At 37.6% G+C, this 19,236-nt stretch overlaps 2 protein-coding genes across 6 annotated transcripts in view; both read right to left on the reverse strand.

The window, feature by feature from the left end:
- clcn3 (chloride channel 3) overlaps window positions 1–12,014 on the reverse strand; it is a 41,644-nt gene extending 29,630 nt beyond the window's left edge. For 3 of the 5 annotated variants that reach the window (XM_038270291.1, XM_038270298.1, XM_038270296.1), the window contains exons 1-2: window positions 11,797–12,014; window positions 1,885–2,066 (exon numbers count right to left, since the gene is read on the reverse strand). In XM_038270291.1, coding sequence (XP_038126219.1) covers window positions 1,885–2,047 — 163 coding nt within the window. In that variant the 5' untranslated portion in view covers window positions 2,048–2,066; window positions 11,797–12,014. The remainder of the gene's footprint in view (window positions 1–1,884; window positions 2,067–11,796) is intronic. The other 2 variants (XM_038270297.1, XM_038270295.1) reach the window with 2 other exon arrangements.
- A 2,691-nt stretch (window positions 12,015–14,705) lies between these two features.
- Window positions 14,706–19,236, reverse strand: nit1 (nitrilase 1). The gene is made up of 6 exons (XM_038270338.1): window positions 19,054–19,236; window positions 18,569–18,802; window positions 16,913–17,016; window positions 16,685–16,821; window positions 16,322–16,447; window positions 14,706–15,350 (listed from the first exon to the last, which is right to left on the reverse strand). The coding sequence occupies exons 1-6, from the start codon at window positions 19,119–19,121 to the stop codon at window positions 15,084–15,086; spliced, it is 936 nt and encodes a 311-aa protein (XP_038126266.1). The 5' UTR covers window positions 19,122–19,236; the 3' UTR covers window positions 14,706–15,083.

The following is a 19,236-nucleotide window of genomic DNA, read 5'->3' on the forward strand; positions in this document are numbered from 1 at the left end:
CAACCGAGATATTCGCAGCCCTAACACAACACTGTTAAAACCCTTTACGCAATGATTCTGCAGCTTAATCAAGAAGCTAAAAAGATGAATAATATTAAGATATTAAATACAGCAACACAATAATAACAGATCTTTTTTGTAGATGCTTATATGCTATAATCTATCTTACAAAAAAAGCCAGATGGCAGTGAGATATTCAAACAGGTCATGCTTTGCTTTAAAACGTAAGAAATGACCTGATAGATAAACCAGTAAGAATGATGGGAGAACAAACAAGCTTGTCTGGTTGATCGCGTTTAATAAAAGAAAAACATGACCAAAGCTCAGACAAAGGAAAATATTTAAAAAATATGAAACAAGAATGCTGACAGAGGTGTGAACTGGTTTACACCCAGTTCAAAGCTTTAAATAGGAATTAAATTAATGTAGGTAAATTCCTCCTGATGCCAATATTTTTCAGCCTGGAGCATTTTTACTTAGAAACTTCTTGCGGTTTTAAGATGCTTTCCAAAGTAAAAGAAACAAGTTACTGATTAATAACTTAAGCTCAAGTTGCTCAAGTTGAAGTAGCACAACACAAAGGGCTAAATTATTTTTTTACAATATACCCAGTTAAAAATAAGGTATATTATCGAACCCTTGTGCCAGCTATATCAACTACTAATCGAATAAAAAATAAAATGTTTTCTTCCAGTTAATTAAACTTGCTAATAGGAGATATATATATATCTATATATATATAGATATATATATATATCTATATATATATAGATATATAATATAAATATATAAATAAAAGAGGAACCTATTAAGTTAATGTTTAAAATTAAAGGTTAATAAAATGTGTGAAACACTTAGGATTTCCAATAGGGATGCAGAAATGAAAGTTGTTAGCAAAACTAAAAAACCAAAAATGAGGAAACCAAGGCCAAAAACTGTAAGAAGTTTTGTTTTAAGGCTTAAAATCATAGCACTTTTGGCTACGATGTTTACTAACTCCATTAAAAAAACTCATTATCTTTTAAACTCAAGGCATTTCTATAAACAATTAACTATTCAATAATAAAAGTAACAATATATTTATTTACCACGGACATCCTTTTTATTATGCTCTTCGCCTAAACAGAATCACTGGGAAACTTTCTTGCATTTTTAAACCTGTCCTTCGCAGATGTCCTTGGAAATGATGAGTGGGCATGTTGGGTGGGATTTTCGTTTTTGTTCTGTTCTGTCCAGAACCAGAGACAAAAAAAGAAAAAACAGAACAAAAACGCTCTTAAGTAAATGATTGTTGAAGGGTTGATTCTATCGTTGATAGATTTGTCTAATCGCCCAGCCCTTTAGCGTACCGTTACCCTCAGTAACAAAAGTCTTCCTGTAGTTCAAGGATTCATTTTTACCTTAAATAATGCCACCTTCTGTCATCCTTAATCTAGCAAACCAACTAAGTTTTCTTTTGCTCCCAATGTTAGCAGAAAACAAAACCAGCAATATTTCTCTAAAGGAGATCAAACTAAATCTCCAAAGGAAGATGGACCAAACTTTGGACTATGGTGTGTGGATAGGAAGCATTGGCCTAAGGTCCTGTTCAAGAATGATCCCAATGAAAGTGATGCTATTAGAACGGCTATTAGATGGCAATGACAGCAGGATTGTGATGTTTGGAAAAATGAGGTTTCCTAAGGATTTGAATGAAAAAGGCACCAGACAGATGGACAAACATGTAGATGTAGGTAAATATCTTGACTTCAACATCCAGGATGCTTTATCTACCGGACAGCGAGACCATGGCTCATCAAGATTGGGCTGTCATGAGGAGACCTAAAGATTCCTGATAATTCATTCTAATTCTTTGGAGGAGGAGCTTGGAGGTATGGTCCCTACCTGGGGAGGCAGCGTCCCCATCCAGCAGGTTGTCATCCTCAGTGGTGTGGAAGTCCATGACGATGCCAGCTCCATCCAGCAGCTCCTCGTCACTGCTGGCGCTGGCGATGCTGTTGTAGCTGTTCCTGCAGTAGCCTCTGTGGTAGAGCTGCTCCGACTCCATTTAGCAACACGCCGTTACCCTGAATGATAAGGGAGGGAGGGAGGAGGGGAGTGGTGAAGATACAGACAAGCTGCGCTGAGAGGGGGGGCGAGATCTTAGAGTCTACAAGGTGCAGTTCTGCAGACATTATTCTAAACAACAGGGCTTTGCAAAAGTCTTCATACACCTTGAATTGTTTCGCATTTTGCGGTTAGGATGAAGCCTAAACTACAAAGACATGGCCGTCCACCTAAACCAACATTAGAGAAAGTAGGGCATCAATCAGAGAAGTAGCCAAGAGGCACCTGATTTGTAGACCAGCGATCATTCATCAGAAATACGACTTTAAGAATTGAAAGAAAGCCAGAAGTTCTTTCGTGGCCTAAAAAAGAAAATTAACACACTGCTGGGATGTTTTTGACTAAAAGGGACAAAGAAGCTGGGCAGAGTTGATGAAAAGATGAATGAACACCTAGAAAGGACATCTACGGACGTCTGAATTTCCATATCATTTAAAAAAGATGAAAACATATTTAAAAATAAGAAAACTTCAGAAATGTAGTTTCCTTTAACCAATATTTGGATAAACAGAACACATCATAGATGCATAATAAAGGGGCACCACAACCCCTCTATAAGGAATGGTATGTTTGAATTCTTCCAAACAGCGCTACCCTGTGGACAAGCTAGAAACTACACAGAAGACTGACAGACAAAGGTGACCTAAAATGATCCTCATCATAGCAGTTTGGAGGCAGTCAGAGCATTAATGAAACAGGAGAAAAGAGGTGAAGAGGCCACTGCAGGTCAATGTAAGCCATTATCATAACTCATAGGTGGAGAACTACATTTATCTACGGTAATACATTATGGCGTTTTCTGTGCCATTGCATTTAAAAATCAAAATAGAGAGAACACACAGGCAGGGTAAAAGACAGAAGTGCAGATATATGCTCAGTTCCTCAGAGAAAATACTTCTGGGAAACTTTAAAAAGTGCTAAATCAGCGAAATGATCTTTTTGTTTTTCAACTTGTGTGTCTGCATCCTGTAGATTTGGCAATCAGCAACGGAAGTTTGTGTGAAAGTAGAACATGATTAGTCAGCTCTGAATCATCTTTTTATTTTCATTTGCTTGCTGTAGTACAAGACATTTTTACGGTTTAAACCTGCCAGATTTGAACCACTTCAACTCTCAGGTTCTTCTAAAATAATTAATAAATCAGCAGCTACACAGATGTTGCATTCTTTTATGAGAGTAAAATAGGGCCAGGCAACTATTATTTCTGAACTGAGATATTATCAAGTCATTATGACCACTTTCATTTCAGTTACTACCATTAAAAACTTTAAACCATTGATTGTCAAATCATGTATGAAGCCTCTCTTAACTGATTGCAATAAAAGCTCGAATGAAAGAAGGATCCTTTCCCAGCAGATGCTTCCTACTTCAAGTAGCTACAAACTAAGGACCCCGACAATCTTCGTTCTACAAATCTTTACGTAATTTTCTGCTCTTTTCGGAGTTTAAACGCAATCTGATTTCCGTAATTTTGAGTGATCGACGATCAGCCGATACAGACGTGAAACTGATCTAATCTACATTCACAAAGGTCTTTTTTTTGTTCCCTTTTTTTCCTTATAAATTAAAATGGCGTTAAAATTCAACGCTAATAACGCCAAACTACAGTAAGGAAAGGGAGTAATCAAACAATTTGCTGGAAGACAGAAAGTATCTCTGAGCTTAATCGAATCAGTGAGTCCAGAAAATTCAGTTCAGCTTCTTCAGAGAACCAACCCCACAGCAGGGATCATCTGTTGTTTAATTTCTCTTCATGAGCCGTTTGGAGGAAACTGGAGGAGCCGAGTGTGCTGGTTTTAAAGCAGTGACTGAACTTCATGATGTCGTCTCATCTCCACCATGACTGGGCAACAAACACTTCAATTTCAAAGCTTATTCACAATCTAATCATATAAATAATTGTCAATTTTCTAACAATTCTGCTCCAAATCACAATAAAATAAACATATTTTATTTCTTGCTTTTTAAGCATCATCTGTTATGTTTGTCATTCAAAAAGAACTGAAGAAATCTAAATGAATTGATTGTAAACCTGAACCTATAATGAGCGTTATGAATGTTTCACATCACCACCAGCTTCTTAGTCTGAAACTCGATCAGGCTGACATTTAAAGGTGGTGCACACTCATTCACGTCAGAGGTGCTGATTCACGATTCATTATTGGCTACAGGAAACAAAGAGAGGTTAAAATGTACCTTTTTAACAACTTTATAAGATTAAAGCTTTGTTTCTCCATAACTACTTGACCTTTAATGGCCAGAGTTATGAAAGCCTCCAGTTAAAGCCAAGTCAGATATTTTCTAACAGAAATGAATAGGGCTGGGTAAAAAAAAATGATTTAATCGATTTTGAATCGATTCCTTTACATTTTTGCAAAATGGATGTCTAGGGAATGAGGTCAATTAGTACATGACGTTTACATTCAAATGAGAAGGAAAGGTGCACTCAAGATTACTTCCAGCCAGACGGCTGCAAATATAGCCAATAGGTTGACTGATGACATTACAAAAGGGGGCTGACCAGAAAACACCCTGTAGCTGTTACAACCACGCTGCAAGTACGGTTTGGGCAGTGAAGATAATGCAGCTCATGCATGTCTGATTAAAGGAGGCTTCACTTTTTCACCCTTTACAAACAACTTTGCACTTATGAGACAGTTTGGTTCACATCTCAAGTTTAAACTGTCTGATTTACAAGTTTGCACTTTGTGTTTAATATGACAGGAAAAAATAAAATACATGAGTATTTTGAAACACAGTTGAACCACTTAATTATTGTAAGTACAGATCAAATCAAAACTAATAGATTTAGAGCTTTATTAATAAAAATCGCATTGATTCAGGACTTTGGCAAAAAAGACCGCGCTATCCAGTCAGATAGATTGCAGTCCTGCGTTTTAAGACGTGTGAGAAGAGGAAAAAATTAAATTAAAAAACAGAAAAAGGAAAAGAAAAACAGCGACAATGGAACAGATGCTTCACAAGCAGTAGAGCAGGCTTATCTTCCTGCAGCTGGTCACCATGGAGGTGCTGCCCAGAGACGATTGTCGTCTAGATGTGACTCAGCGTTTGCTCTAACCGACAGTACATACTTTGACGCACACATACCTCCTGAGCAACAGCAAAGAGCTTTCCTTTATCTATCACCATAAAAAGCTCTTCCAACACCTTAGAAGCACAAATCTGTTGCTGCATACTGCTGGTCAGCTGGCTAAAAGGTGGCAAAACCTTCACAGTAACAAAATTGGGTGTGAACCATTCAGAGTTAACCTACCGTATTTTCACGACCATAAGGCGCACCGTACTAAAAGGCGCAGTCTCAGTTATGTGTGCCATTACTGTATTTAACACACCGGACTATAGGGCGCAGGTTTTACATACAGGTACATGTCCTCTACTACGTTTAAATACCTCTACTGCGTATTTAAAAATACAGCGGGAGCAAAACTGAGTATGAGTGTGCTTTATTCATGTATTTATTACAAAGTATTAATCAAACCTGGGAGCTGGCCGTGAGACAGACACATCGCAGATGACACAGAGCGCTGTGATCACTCCTCTGAAACAGTTTATTGACGTATAAATTAACTTAAAATGCAGAAATCTGCTGACAGAATATGTTCGCTTTTATTATCCTGGTGCCTGCAGTTTAGATTATTTAGATGAAAAACACTTCCCAGCCGCCGTGGTGAACCGCGAGGAGGCGACCCGGCCAGAGGCTGCTGTTGAATGGAATTCCTACTGACCAGCGCACCGCTGTATGTGGGGGTCTGAGCGGCTCCGACAGAGATAATATTGGAAGGCAGGATGGTAATCTGGATGAACTGACTGCAAGGATTAAGTGTTCAGGCGGACTTTCTCTCTTAAAAACATATTAAAACTACTTTATTCCCACTGATAAAAGCAAATATAGCTGCAAGGCAAAGAAAGGATAAAGTAGGTCCGCCCAACGCGCGTCAGACACACTTTTGCACCTTGCAGCCAGAGCAGCAAAGCTGCTTCAGCCGCGCGTCAGAACTAACTGGTACAAGCAGCAACAATGAAGCAGCAGACACGATTTTGCTGCTCTTGCTGCATCCGATGTGAACGTAGCATTACTTTGAACGGCCGGTTCACACCGATGTCGAGCGGTTGAAGTTTCTTTGTCAGACCTCCCGCAATAACAGCAAGCACAGCGTTCATTTGTTTCACCATGTTTTTCACATCGGCTGTGAGATGGGCACGCATGGAGTCACAGATTAACAGCGATGGTGATGAGTGGAAAAAACCACCTGGTCTCCTTACATTCACCTCCCTCAGCCACTCTTTCATCATCTCCTCAATGAGGAGATGAGGAGTTCTGCTTAAAGCACATACCTGTTCTTTTATACACAATCCACGCCCACACTTCCCCCTTTAACGTTCTCATGGTGGTCTCAAACGTCCGCAGTAACAACACACATAGGGCGCACCGCACTTTAGGGCGCGCCGCACATTTTGAGGGGAAAAAAAAAAAGACGTTTATATGCGCCTTATAGTCGTGAAAATACGGTATTTAGCCCTAAATGGAGTATTTACAACTATACTGAGTATAAATCTGCTCAAGTGCTGGAGTTAAAAGTCAGTTAAAAATTTGACGTGCAATGTAAATTTTACACTACATGGCGTCTCTGAGAGGTCTTCTTGATTTTTAAACTAATATGAGTAACATTAACTCTGAAAAACTGACACGACTATAGAGTAAATTTTACACTAGTTTAGAAGGGGACCAAATGTTATCTGAAACAGAGTTATATTCTACTCTCTAGGTGTTAAAGTAACATGTTTTTTTTTTATGGTGTCGTTTTTATCTTACAGTAAAGAACAAATCTGCTGTTTGGAAATACATTTGGTCACAATTAACAGACATGATTACCATCAATCCATCTAATAAACACAAAACTGCTTAGGCTAAATAGAGGCTACTCAAACAGGTGGGTATAAGGAGCATAACCAATAATCTGCAAAATGAAAATCTCAAAGTATTTAAAAAATACTTTGATTTAAATTTGAATAACAAAAACATATAAATACTTGATTGTATCTGTGGCATTTAACAGTTAAGGAGCAATTGAAATAATAAAAATGTCTGCTTTTTCTCCTTTGAACAAAAAGAAATAATGATTAAAGCTACAGAGTAGATGAGGACCATATTAGTGTTGCAAAATTAATTTCACTTTAAAACGGTCTGGGTTGCAACAAATGTTGGCCAATATATTCCAAGTGATTATTATTTGCATTTTCTATGCTAATGTAATATTTGGCCAGTTGGACAAAGTCCCTCGGCAGCAGATGCTCCCATTAAACACAAAGGACATCACCCAAAATGCTAAAGGTCACCATGTGGTGGAAACAGAGATGAGAAAAGAAAAAGAAAAAAAGAGAGATTTTCTAATATCATAAAGCTCTATAATCTCTTCCAGTTGTTCAGGTATAAACCATCTTTTTTTAGCATAAACCTACAACTGTTAACTTCTATCTAGAATACTTTTGAATGTCGGGCTGAAACCATTGATTGGATTTATTGTGATGAATCTATTATTGAAATAATTGCCAGCTAACTTAGTAAATGTTTAATCGTTAAATGGAGTGTAGAGACTCTAAAACAGACCTTTAACTGACAGAACAACCCAATTAGAGCAGTAGCTATACTAACATTGTTTAAAAAATATTAACATGTTAATTTAAGATAACAAAAATATTTTCTTCTGTCAATACGCTCTATCCAGAACTCCTCAAGTGGAAAAGTTTTAGTATTTCCTTGGTTATTTTCGCAAAAAGTCTTCTATAACAGTCTGGTCATATTCAGAATTAAAACTTCTGAAAGAACTTTAAATATATAATTATTACATAATGTTCAATAAATTATGTGTTTTTAATTAAGAGTCATTTTCATTTAAATGTGCTTTACTGGAGGCATCCATGTTTGTCAAAGAGCACTACTGCCACCTACCGGTTTGTGACGTCACGGTGCGGTATCAGTTGTTGATCAAGTCCCAGTGCTGTATCTGGTGTTTGTCACAACCTGCTTTTATCCAAGTCATCTTAAAAACATTCTTCTTCCAAATGTTGGCTACATATTACATGTTTTTTTTTCTGACTAGAAATTTAATGGCAAATCCTCCCTCTCCAAGTTGGCAATCCAACGACCATTACCGCAGTAACCGTCCGAGGAGGATCATCAATTGGAAAGGTGAAATAACTCGGTTTTTTTCAACTTTTACCCGATGTATTACAACATCCAACTGCCATTCACGTGGCAATTGTCAGTTTAACTATATCTCTGATGAACTTCAATGGTGAAATCCTCTCGAAATCTTAAATAATTGTTACTGATTGCAGATGACATTGATTGCATTGATTTTGCTTTTAAAGCGGGGAGAATGGCGCCAGGCTTACCGCACCGTGACGTCACTGCTGGAAGATGTCAGGAGTGAGGTGTTAACTATATTTGGGCAAAATTGGCCAGTCCCGAACGTATCATTTTATAAATAATGATCCATTGATTATTTCTTGCTGACGGACTTTTTCTTTAAGGAACCTTTTGCTATCCAATTATTAATTGATTAATCAAGTTGCAAAATAACTGTTTTTTGTAGCCCTATTTGAATTACATCAAATTTTACAGCTAGCACTTAGCTCAATGTTCAACTTACCAAAACTTTTAAAAGCTGACAATAGAAAACTCTGTATTACCAGTTTGATGACATCACAAAAGACATGGATTTAATTGCTTTCTAGCAGATGTTGCAGAACCATGTGGATAGTTTTTGTGCTGTGGATTTTTCAGGGAGTAGCAGAAAGGCAAACTTTGATCCAATATTATGTTCTGTATAATATCCCATACTAAACTTTAAAGAGATTTAAACCAGGAAAACTAACTGGACTTCAAAGCTCATCTCTCAGCAAATTGCAAATTTGGATGCAGGTTTCCTCTCAATAAGCTACAGGGTTAGTCATTTCAGAACATTAAAATATACGTTCTCATTTGATGCTGAATGAATAAAGGGCATTTGGAACATTTAAATCAATGCAGGAATAAATAAATTTGATCTGCTTCCTGAAGAACAGAAAAACAGGAGATTTAGAAACAATCAAAAGAGGAATCATAGCTTGCAGGCAAATCGATCAAATACACAGTCTATATGAAAATAAGACGAGCAAAGAAAACAGATAAAACAGAATCAGGAGAGCAGATTATCTTATTTGGAAAGTTAGACAGACATTTCACTTTGCTCACCTTCTAAACAACAATTTAAATATCAGAAAATGTTATATTTTTACATGGTTCTCCACCATTTAAGCAGGTATTGCTTTGTTGCATCCTTTACCATCTGATGTGAAGTTGGCAATGATATTTTCTACGCACAGGTGTAGTTAAGAGACGCTAAGATTCCCATCCATAAAGGCTAATTCCATTGTTCAAATTGGTCACTCTGAGAAAATGAATTCAAACTAATCAAAACTGATTTTTACTTATACTTATTTTTCTTGGAGAAACTCGTTGCACAAACCCAAATTTCTGAGAAATCTAGTTTTGAACTTTTAAAATCTTTGTTATTCACTCCATTATTAGAAAATATGCACTTTAAAGGGGCTATCTTTGATAGTTTTATACATCCTGTGATTAATGCTCATATCATAAACCAGGACAGGACCAAGTTAAGAACTTCAGTTCTGAGGGTGAAGGTGTGATTCTGGACCTACACGTCTAAATCAAACCTAAGTTTGAGCATCAATACTGCTAATGACCTAAATATTGCATTTGGGTATGGTAAAGTTGAAGAATTGGGAGCTTATGGTGCAATAAAGACACAATAATTGGCTGGTCAGCTGCTTTAACATTTGGCCAAGTGCGGTTGTATCGAGCAACATTGAGGCCATAAAGTTTTTTCAAAAGTTCAAGATAAAGTTCAAAATGAAAATTTGCAAGTTAGGAAAAAAAATACACTCTGAAAGCAGTTTTTATTTTGAACAAAGTTTTTTTCCCCCAGGTATATATTTTTTTCATTCATAAAATGTACTTTGTTTTTGTTTAAACTAGGGCTGAAACAATTGCATTAATCGTGATTGATCGATTATTGAAATTTAGTAATCGTTTAATCGTTAACTGGAAGAACATGATAAGAGTGGCGTGAACAGCAGAGAGGATCATCAGGGCTCCTCTTCCCTCCATTAAAGACATTTCATCCCAGTGCTGCGTGTCCCGAGCCTGTAACATCATCAGCGACCCCTCACACCCAAACCATGGAATGTTCTCCCTGCTGCCATCTGGAAAGAGCCTTCGCATCATCCGCTGCAGGTCCAGCAGGTTCTGCAAAAGCTTTCCCCCACTGCCATAACCCTGCTGAACTGTTGGAAAAAACTCTAAATCATGTCACAAATCAAAACTCTGCATCACACTGATAACATCATACCAAATGATATTTTATATAATATTTTATATAATGCATTTTTGCATAATATATGATTTTGCACTGCCCTGAACATCCACATCATTACCTTTTGCAGCATGTTTTATTTTTTATTTATTTATTTTTTACATTAGATCACTGCTGCACTTCCTTTTCACTGCTAATCTGCTGCTCATTCACTGTCTGAAAGCTGTATTAACAAAATGTTGTTTTGTATACACTCTGTGTATAAGTTCTCCAAGCCTAAATCTACAGAACATTTAGCTGACAGAGTTACCCACTTAGATCAGCTGTTCTATCAAGATTGAAAAAAATATATATATTTGCATTTATGATCAAAATGCTCTATCCAGAACTCATCAAATGGAAGTTTTAGTTTCACCAAAAAAAAAAAAAACTTCTTTAAGGAGCCTATGGCTATCAGATTATGAATCAGTTAATTGAAGAAAAAAACAAAAACAACAGATTAATTCGTTTGCAAAATAATGGTTGGTTGCAGCCCTAGTTTAAACAAACCTTATGGCCCCAATTAGGCTGTGCAGACTGAAGGGGTGGGGGGTCTTAAATGTCACAGGGCATCTGATCAACTATAAAAGTCTAAAACATAACAGAACTCTCCCCGATGAGGCATCTTATTAATGTTATAACCTGTAATCATGATCTAACCACCTAGATTTAACCCTAAAATAACCCCACCATGGAATCAATCCTAATTCAAGCAGTGGTTTCCACTGGATTTAAAAAGGCTAAACTGACTATATGAAGAAGGAATGAAGAAACTTTTATCTCTAGGAACAAAAAAAAAAAAAAAAAAAAAAAAAACAGGATTACAGGTTTTCAGATTAAATTATGAAAGCCTTGTCAACAGACTGCACGTATTCAGCCAATCCTTTGTAGATATACCCGATGCTAGGTGCCGTTAGCATCGGTTATATCTGCATTTGTATAAAGAAAATTAGCTTTTAGTTTAAATGTATCTGTTTGCACCCAAAGACGCTTTTCTATGACATTCCGCCCCAACATGACCACAGACAGCCTGAGAAGCTGGTGAATTTCCACTCAGTTCGCATCAACTGCTACATGCTAACAGGGTTAGCCTCCGCGGCTAATTGGCTAACTATCAAACACCTGTTCGTCTGAGTGGCTGGTGGGGAGGAATTAAACTCGTATTTAAAAGTTAAAGATGAAGGATGGATGTTTGGTGTGAGGTGAGAGCTTCACCTCCACAGCTGCGACAGATGGAAAGCAGCAGCTTTACCTTCCTGATGCCTCAGATCCAGCTCCGACATGGCAGCTCATTGTTTCTCCTCGCTTAAAGCTGGATGCACTTCGGTGGTTTTTCCTTCTTTAAACAAGCTGCTTTGACGTTCTCCTCCTCATCATCGTGGTGTTTTCTTCCTTTGGTCCCATTTCTGTCAGTGACGTGAACTTCCTGTTCCCATCCTCATGATCATCCCAGCAGCATCGCTGGAAGCGCAGGGGCGTAGCCAGAAATGTTATAAGGGGGGCCAGGCAATAACTAAAGTACACTGAGGGGGGGCCGAAAGCGGATAGGCGCCAGAACTTCATAGGCAAGGCAAGGCAAATTTATTTATATAGCACAATTCAGTACAAAGACAATGCAAAGTGCTTTATATGATTAAAATACAGGAAGACAAAACAGAGTTAAAGCAAGTAGAAGAAAAAAAATACAGAAACAAGAAAGAACATTAAAAGCAGTTGGACTAAAGAAAAAAAAAGAACTAATGATGTTTCAGTTTAACTTTTTAAGTAGAACAGTCGAAGGCAGTCCTAAACAAATGTGTTTTTAGTCTTGATTTAAAGGAACTCAGGCTTTCCGCACTTTTACAGTTTTCTGGAACACTGATAGCAAGTCTGTGATGTATTTAGGTGCTAAGCCATTCAGAGATTTATAGACTAACAGAAGTATTTTAAAGTCTATTCTCTGAGATACAGGGAGCCAGTGTAAGGACTTTAGAACTGGGGTGATGTGCTCTGCTTTCTTAGTCTTAGTGAGGACACGGGCAGCAGCGTTTTGGATCTACACTGTTCCAACAGGAACATTAATGAGCAAAACATCCATATTTTCTAAATAAAGACAAACTACACTTTCCAACAGCCTTTGCTAAAATATAGACTCATATATTTAAACATCCGTAATTTCTAAATAAAAAGACTCAGACTGGTAATCTGTGATACCGGCCCCAACACTTACTCTCCGGCCAAAGCACCTACCTGTAACAGTAAATAACTCAAGGAGTTCAGGAATTAATACAATGTTAACTACCTAAATGATGCATGCAGTATATACAGCCCTTCCTTGTCATGCACATCCTTGTGACGGTTGGCATATGGTGTAATTTTCTATTTCTTCAAGCTGTAAAATCCCTGCAACCAACTAAATTATAATAAAACTAAAATGCTTTCTTTGAACCAAACTTTGATGTTCTTCTTATATTTGGCGAATTTATGTTAGAAAATTTTGCAACATGTTGGTGCATGATGGGGTTTTGCATCTTTTACATTATTCCGTTTCATTGCTCACGTCACCTAGAGTTGAAGTGAATGCTTACACTCTGCTGAACTTTAATGTTTTCATTCTTGAAGAACTGCCTGTCTGCCTCTTTATTGTATTGTTTTATGTTGGTGTTTTTACAACACTCGGGCTTACGTTGTAGACCTAGTATGGGTGAGTGGGTGTCTGGCTGGCTTTGTGCAGGTGTGGACGTTACGCAGTGGCAGCAGCAGTCACTGTCCCGTCGGTGTTAATAACCAAGGCCCCACAGTGGGTCGGTGTAGACGGAAAAATGTCAGGGCCGAAAATCGTTCCCAGTCCGATAAAACTCCATTGTCATTACTTACCTACCTGTATCAATAAACATTCTGCATAAAATTTATATTTACAAGCACTAATATCTACATAAATTATTTGATACGTTTTTATTAAATTTGTTATTTATCTTTGATTTCATTCAAGACTCCTAGATGACTTGCAGAGACACATCATTTTCTCTTTACCCCATATAACACAAAATCTAGCTCCACCCCTGTTGGAAGGAGGACTTCTGATTAATAATTCACCATGAGAGAAGCGAAAAAACTGTTCATTCGGTTGATCAGATCATATGAGCTGAAAAGCTGACAACTTTGTACCGTTTATGGCTTTTGGTGTCAGAAACAAGGTCAATTTGAGTGTTTGGGTAACAGACTTCTCAAGAATGGATTTTAGAAAAAAAAAGTGGCAAATTTCAACCCCGTAAAATATCAATCAACTTTAAGAAATAAATTCTATATCATGTTGAAGCGTTTGGATGTCTCAATAGTCTATGTAGTAGATTATGAAGTTACTAAATTATTACCCAACAATAATAAAACTACTTCTTTGTCCTCTGCTGCACCCTAATTGCACCAGAGAGCGTTATCACATATTCTTCCTCCAAGCTGCTGTAAAACTCTGTTCCCAACATACTCAATAAGATGTTACATACATCCTGATTTTTGCACCGTTTCTAATTTAGTCAGTTAAATAACCTGTTGCTGTCATTTTGCACATCTCTGATGTTGCTGCTGTTTTGAAATATCCATATACTGTATATATAGCTGTATATTGGTTATTTTATTGTCCAAGTGCAGTTTTATACTGTTAAAACACTTTACAGTACAGTATTTTACTTGCTATTCACTATTATGTTATTCTTATAAAATTTTTTAAGGTCCATATTTGTGTGACTATTTCTTTTTATAATCTTTTTGCTGCTGTAAACAGCAGAATTTCCCCACTGTGGGACATTTCAAGGATTTTATATTCTATAAACCTTTTTTTAGTGGAGTAATTATTTAGGCTGAAATTCACTTATAATAAATTTATTTTTTTCTATATAAATTAGATATGGTAAACATGTGCCTATTAAAGTTGCAAATTAAAGCAAGTACATCTTGAATAGCCTAAATCGCTATAGTTTCTTTAAATATAATTTTTTTTACTAAATCCATGTCATTGCCTGTAATCTTTCTTTTTTTGTCCAACAGTGCCATCTAGTGACCATCTTATGTAACAATTTTTTGTTATAGCTTAAAAATCTGAGATTTCATTTTATTTATTAGAGCGGATAAAAGTCTGTGAAATATAAAACAAATGTAGACTAATAGTTACAATAGGAATCAACCTTTAAACAAATGATTTCAGCTTTATTTATTTTCTCCATTCATTTTTACATATATACTTCATAACAAGATTTTTTTCCTGACTGCTCTACATTGCATCCTTAAACATTATTATTATATAACCTGAAAGCACACATTTTTCATTCATATCACAATTTGATCCATTTTTTTAAATGAATATAATCAAAGATTTTAATTCCTTCTCTGTCTTATATTTAAGGTATATATTTATATATAAAGGTAGCCTATGATTTTATCTTTTTAGGGCTGCATAGAAACTCTGTTTTTCAATCCCATTTATCAGTAATCAAGGTTTCTGTGATCAACAATGAATCAAAAATTCTACACCCCATCTTGTTCGAATACACATTTAATCTTACATCAAATTTGACTGAGGCTGGTGTAAAAAGCAGCGTCCCTGCGGTGCTGTTGGACAGGCATGTTCCTTCGGGTTCTATTGACTTTCTCCAGGTCCACTTCCACCAGCACCATGCCTGGCTTCTCCCCGCCACAGTCCCCCAGCACGTCCCCCCATGGGTCCACGGCTAAGGCGTGACCGTAGGAAGTGCGCTTCTCGTGGTGCCGGCCTACTTGTGCTGCGGCAAAGACGAAGCTCTGCGTTTCTATTGCTCGAGCTCGGAGCAACACCTGGACACAGATCACAGCACAGTTATTCATAATTTACCCACCTAAATTATTGTGGCTTAGACAGGATGTAGTTTGATCATCTTGAGTTAAACTACCACATTTTAAGTTAAAAACAATGGATGCTGCTGCTGCTTTAGTTTCCATGACTGTTCAGGAAAAATTGTTTAAAAAAATCAGCCAAATATTCTCTACCTTTCTTGTCAGAAAACCGTCTTTCATGTAGCAGACCAGGAATGCAAAGTAATAAATAAAGAACGCCCATAAATATAGCCAGACAGACACTCAACTCTCTGACATGTAGATAGAGGTATTTTGAATCATAGCAAAGCTTTGACACCAGGTAGCACTTCATCCTTAAAGGTGGATTTTTGTGAATTTCGCGAAAACTTGTGTTGTTTAAAAGCTGGGGTCTAACAATGAGAGTTGAGTTTTGTTGCATTGATGAGGAGGTACAGGTTGATAGTTTTTATAATTAGCTACTAGAATTATGACAGAAATGGCTTTGTTCTTTTTAACTTTCTAAAAATAACATGATTGATCTTTCTTTGACGTATTTGTTTTTAAAGGTATTGTGGAGAATTTTGGCGAATTTCTTAAAAGACCTCTCCACTTTAGAAATCCCAAAAAATGCACATGCACAATCCTATACCCGCTCCAGACAGGGAACACCTTTTAAACACGTGTGAGAGCGTGCACGAGCATTTCTCCTTGTGCACGCTCTGATTAAAAGTTACTCTTTGCATCCTTCATACAAGCTTACTTTCCAAAAAAAAGATTTGCAATTTTTCCACTATGTCAGACTTAGCCATCGGTAAGTGAAAATGGGTTGGAGCAGGTAGGACGGCCTTACGTAAACATAGCACCAGAATGATTGACAATTAGGAGGACCACTTATTTTGATGATCCACCCTGATAAAGAACATCCTCCGCTATACCTTTAATATTGTCATAGTATAACATTGTTATCCCACCTCCCAGTGTGCAGCTCCTGTTGCTACAGTGAAAGCTGATGGGTATGTAAGGATCTCTGCGCCGTGTCTTTGCAAAACAAGCGATAACTCAGGGAACCTTAGATCATAGCAGATGCCCAGTCCGACCTAAATTATGTAAAGAAAAATACAATCAGCAGAAGCTTTAATAACACAAACATAGTATAAAGGCCTACTTTTTAAGTAAAAAACTTTGCTTTTCCCTCATTATAAATTTAGTTCAGACAGATGAATATAATGCTCTTATATTTTCAAAATCTTCAAACATGCAGTAGGTCACCATATAAGGATGTACAGTGAGGGGAATGTGCTATGATGAGAGGCCATATTTGAATAAATTCCCACCTTGCCAATGGGAGTGTGGACAGGAGGAGCCAGGGAGGCTCCAGGGATGGTGAAGGCACTCTCTTTGAGTGACACGCCTTTTTCTGGCAGCTCCACATCAAACAAATGGGACTTCCTGTAGACTGACACGATGTCACCTGTTGGTTTGATGGCAGCAGATCATGTTGCATGATCACTACAGTAGATTGAAGGTGGATTTTTTGTGTATTTAATAGGAAAACACTCTACCTTTGTTATTAATGATGACATGGCTGTTATAAATACGCCTATCCTTCTCCCAGTCAGGTCCTCGTTCATGAAAGCCTCCAAGAGACAGCCACACCTCCAGCTTTCTAAAAAGAGTTTGATAGACCCAAAATATTTGATATGAAGCTTATTTAGCAAAAAAGCATCCATCCACCCGTCCAACCATCATTCATCCAACCATCCATCCTTCCATCCATCAATTAATCCATCATCCATTAATCGATCCATCCATCGATCCATCCATCCATCCAACTTTCTATGAATTAATCCATCCATCCACCAATTAATCCATCCATCCATCCATTAATTAATCCATCCATCCATCCATTAATCCATCCATCTATCGATCCATCCATCCATCCATCCATCCATCAATTAATCCATCCATCCATCCATCCATCAATTAATCCATCCATCCATCCATTAATTAATCCATCCATCCATCCATTAATCCATCCATCTATCGATCCATCCATCCATCCATCCATCCATCCATCCATCCATCCATCCATCCATCAATTAATCCATCCATCCATCCATCCATTAATTAATCCATCCATCCATTAATCCATCCATCCATCGATCCATCCATCCAACTTTCTATGAATTAATCCATCCATCCATCAATTAATCCATCCATCCATTAATTAATCCATCCATCCATCCATTAATCCATCCATCCATCCATCCATCAATTAATCCATCCATCCATCCATCCACTAATTAATCCATCCATCCATCCATTAATCCATCCATCCATCGATCCATCCATCCAACTTTCTATGAATTAATCCATCCATCCATCAATTAATCCATCCATCCATTAATTAATCCATCCATCCATTAATCCATCCATCCATCGATCCATCCATCCATCCAACTTTCTATGAATTAATCCATCCATCCACCAATTAATCCATCCATCCATCCATTAATTAATCCATCCATCCATCCATTAATCCATCCATCTATCGATCCATCCATCCATCAATTAATCCATCCATCCATCCATCCATCCATTAATTAATCCATCCATCCATTAATCCATCCATCCATCGATCCATCCATCCAACTTTCTATGAATTAATCCATCCATCCATTAATTAATCCATCCATCCATCCATTAATCCATCCATCCATCCATCCATCAATTAATCCATCCATCCATCCATCCACTAATTAATCCATCCATCCATCCATTAATCCATCCATCCATCGATCCATCCATCCAACTTTCTATGAATTAATCCATCCATCCATCAATTAATCCATCCATCCATTAATTAATCCATCCATCCATTAATCCATCCATCCATCGATCCATCCATCCAACTTTCTATGAATTAATCCATCCATCAATCAATTAATCCATCCATCCATTAATTAATCCATCCATCCATCCATTAATCCATCCATCCATCCATCCATCAATTAATCCATCCATCCATCCATCCATCCACTAATTAATCCATCCATCCATCCATTAATCCATCCATCCATCGATCCATCCATCCAACTTTCTATGAATTAATCCATCCATCCATCAATTAATCCATCCATCCATCCATCCATCCATCCATCCATCCATCCATCCATCCATCCATCCATCCATCCATCCATCCATCCATCCATCTCCACCTGGCCAGCTGAGTGTATCGGGACATCATATCCCCTCCCAGAGTCTCTGACAGGGACAGGGTTTCCTCTCTGCTGGCTCCAATGTAGTCAAATCCCTCTGGCAGGAAAACCATGCAGGCCCCTCTCTGCCTGGCTTCCTCTAGCAGCTGTTTACAGGCAGAGAAGTTGGCCTCTTTGTCTGGGGTCGCCGTTACCTGACAGACTGCTGCCACAGGGACTGCTGAAGTGGACATCCTGCACAGAAAAATAAAAAGAATCATTTTCAGGAAACTTGTCAAGTGAACAATGGTTCATGATTTACCACACAAGTTACTGGGTTATCTCTAGTGCAGGCTTGTTGTTTAACTTTTGTACAGCTTGACATTTATGACAGGAGAAAACAGAAACATTAAAGGTGGCTCAGATTGTGCAGATACCCCCGCCCCCAAAAAAAAAATAAATGACAAAAACAAAAAACACTATTTATGTATTTATGATAAACATACCTGTTTTGCAGCAGAACTGACACCGAGGCCAAATGCTTCCCAGATGATCCCAAAATGCACCTAAACATTGGTTTCACAGGGTCACAGTCCTTTGCTGTCTACATTATGTTAATGTTTTATTAACATTTGGGGGATTGTCAAGTTCAGTCCTTCGCAATGAAAAGGTGCAAGCTTCAATCTTCT

The sequence above is a fragment of the Cyprinodon tularosa genome, unplaced genomic scaffold (assembly GCF_016077235.1).
Source record: "Cyprinodon tularosa strain WSP-4 unplaced genomic scaffold, ASM1607723v1 ctg76, whole genome shotgun sequence".
Taxonomy (NCBI): domain Eukaryota; kingdom Metazoa; phylum Chordata; class Actinopteri; order Cyprinodontiformes; family Cyprinodontidae; genus Cyprinodon; species Cyprinodon tularosa.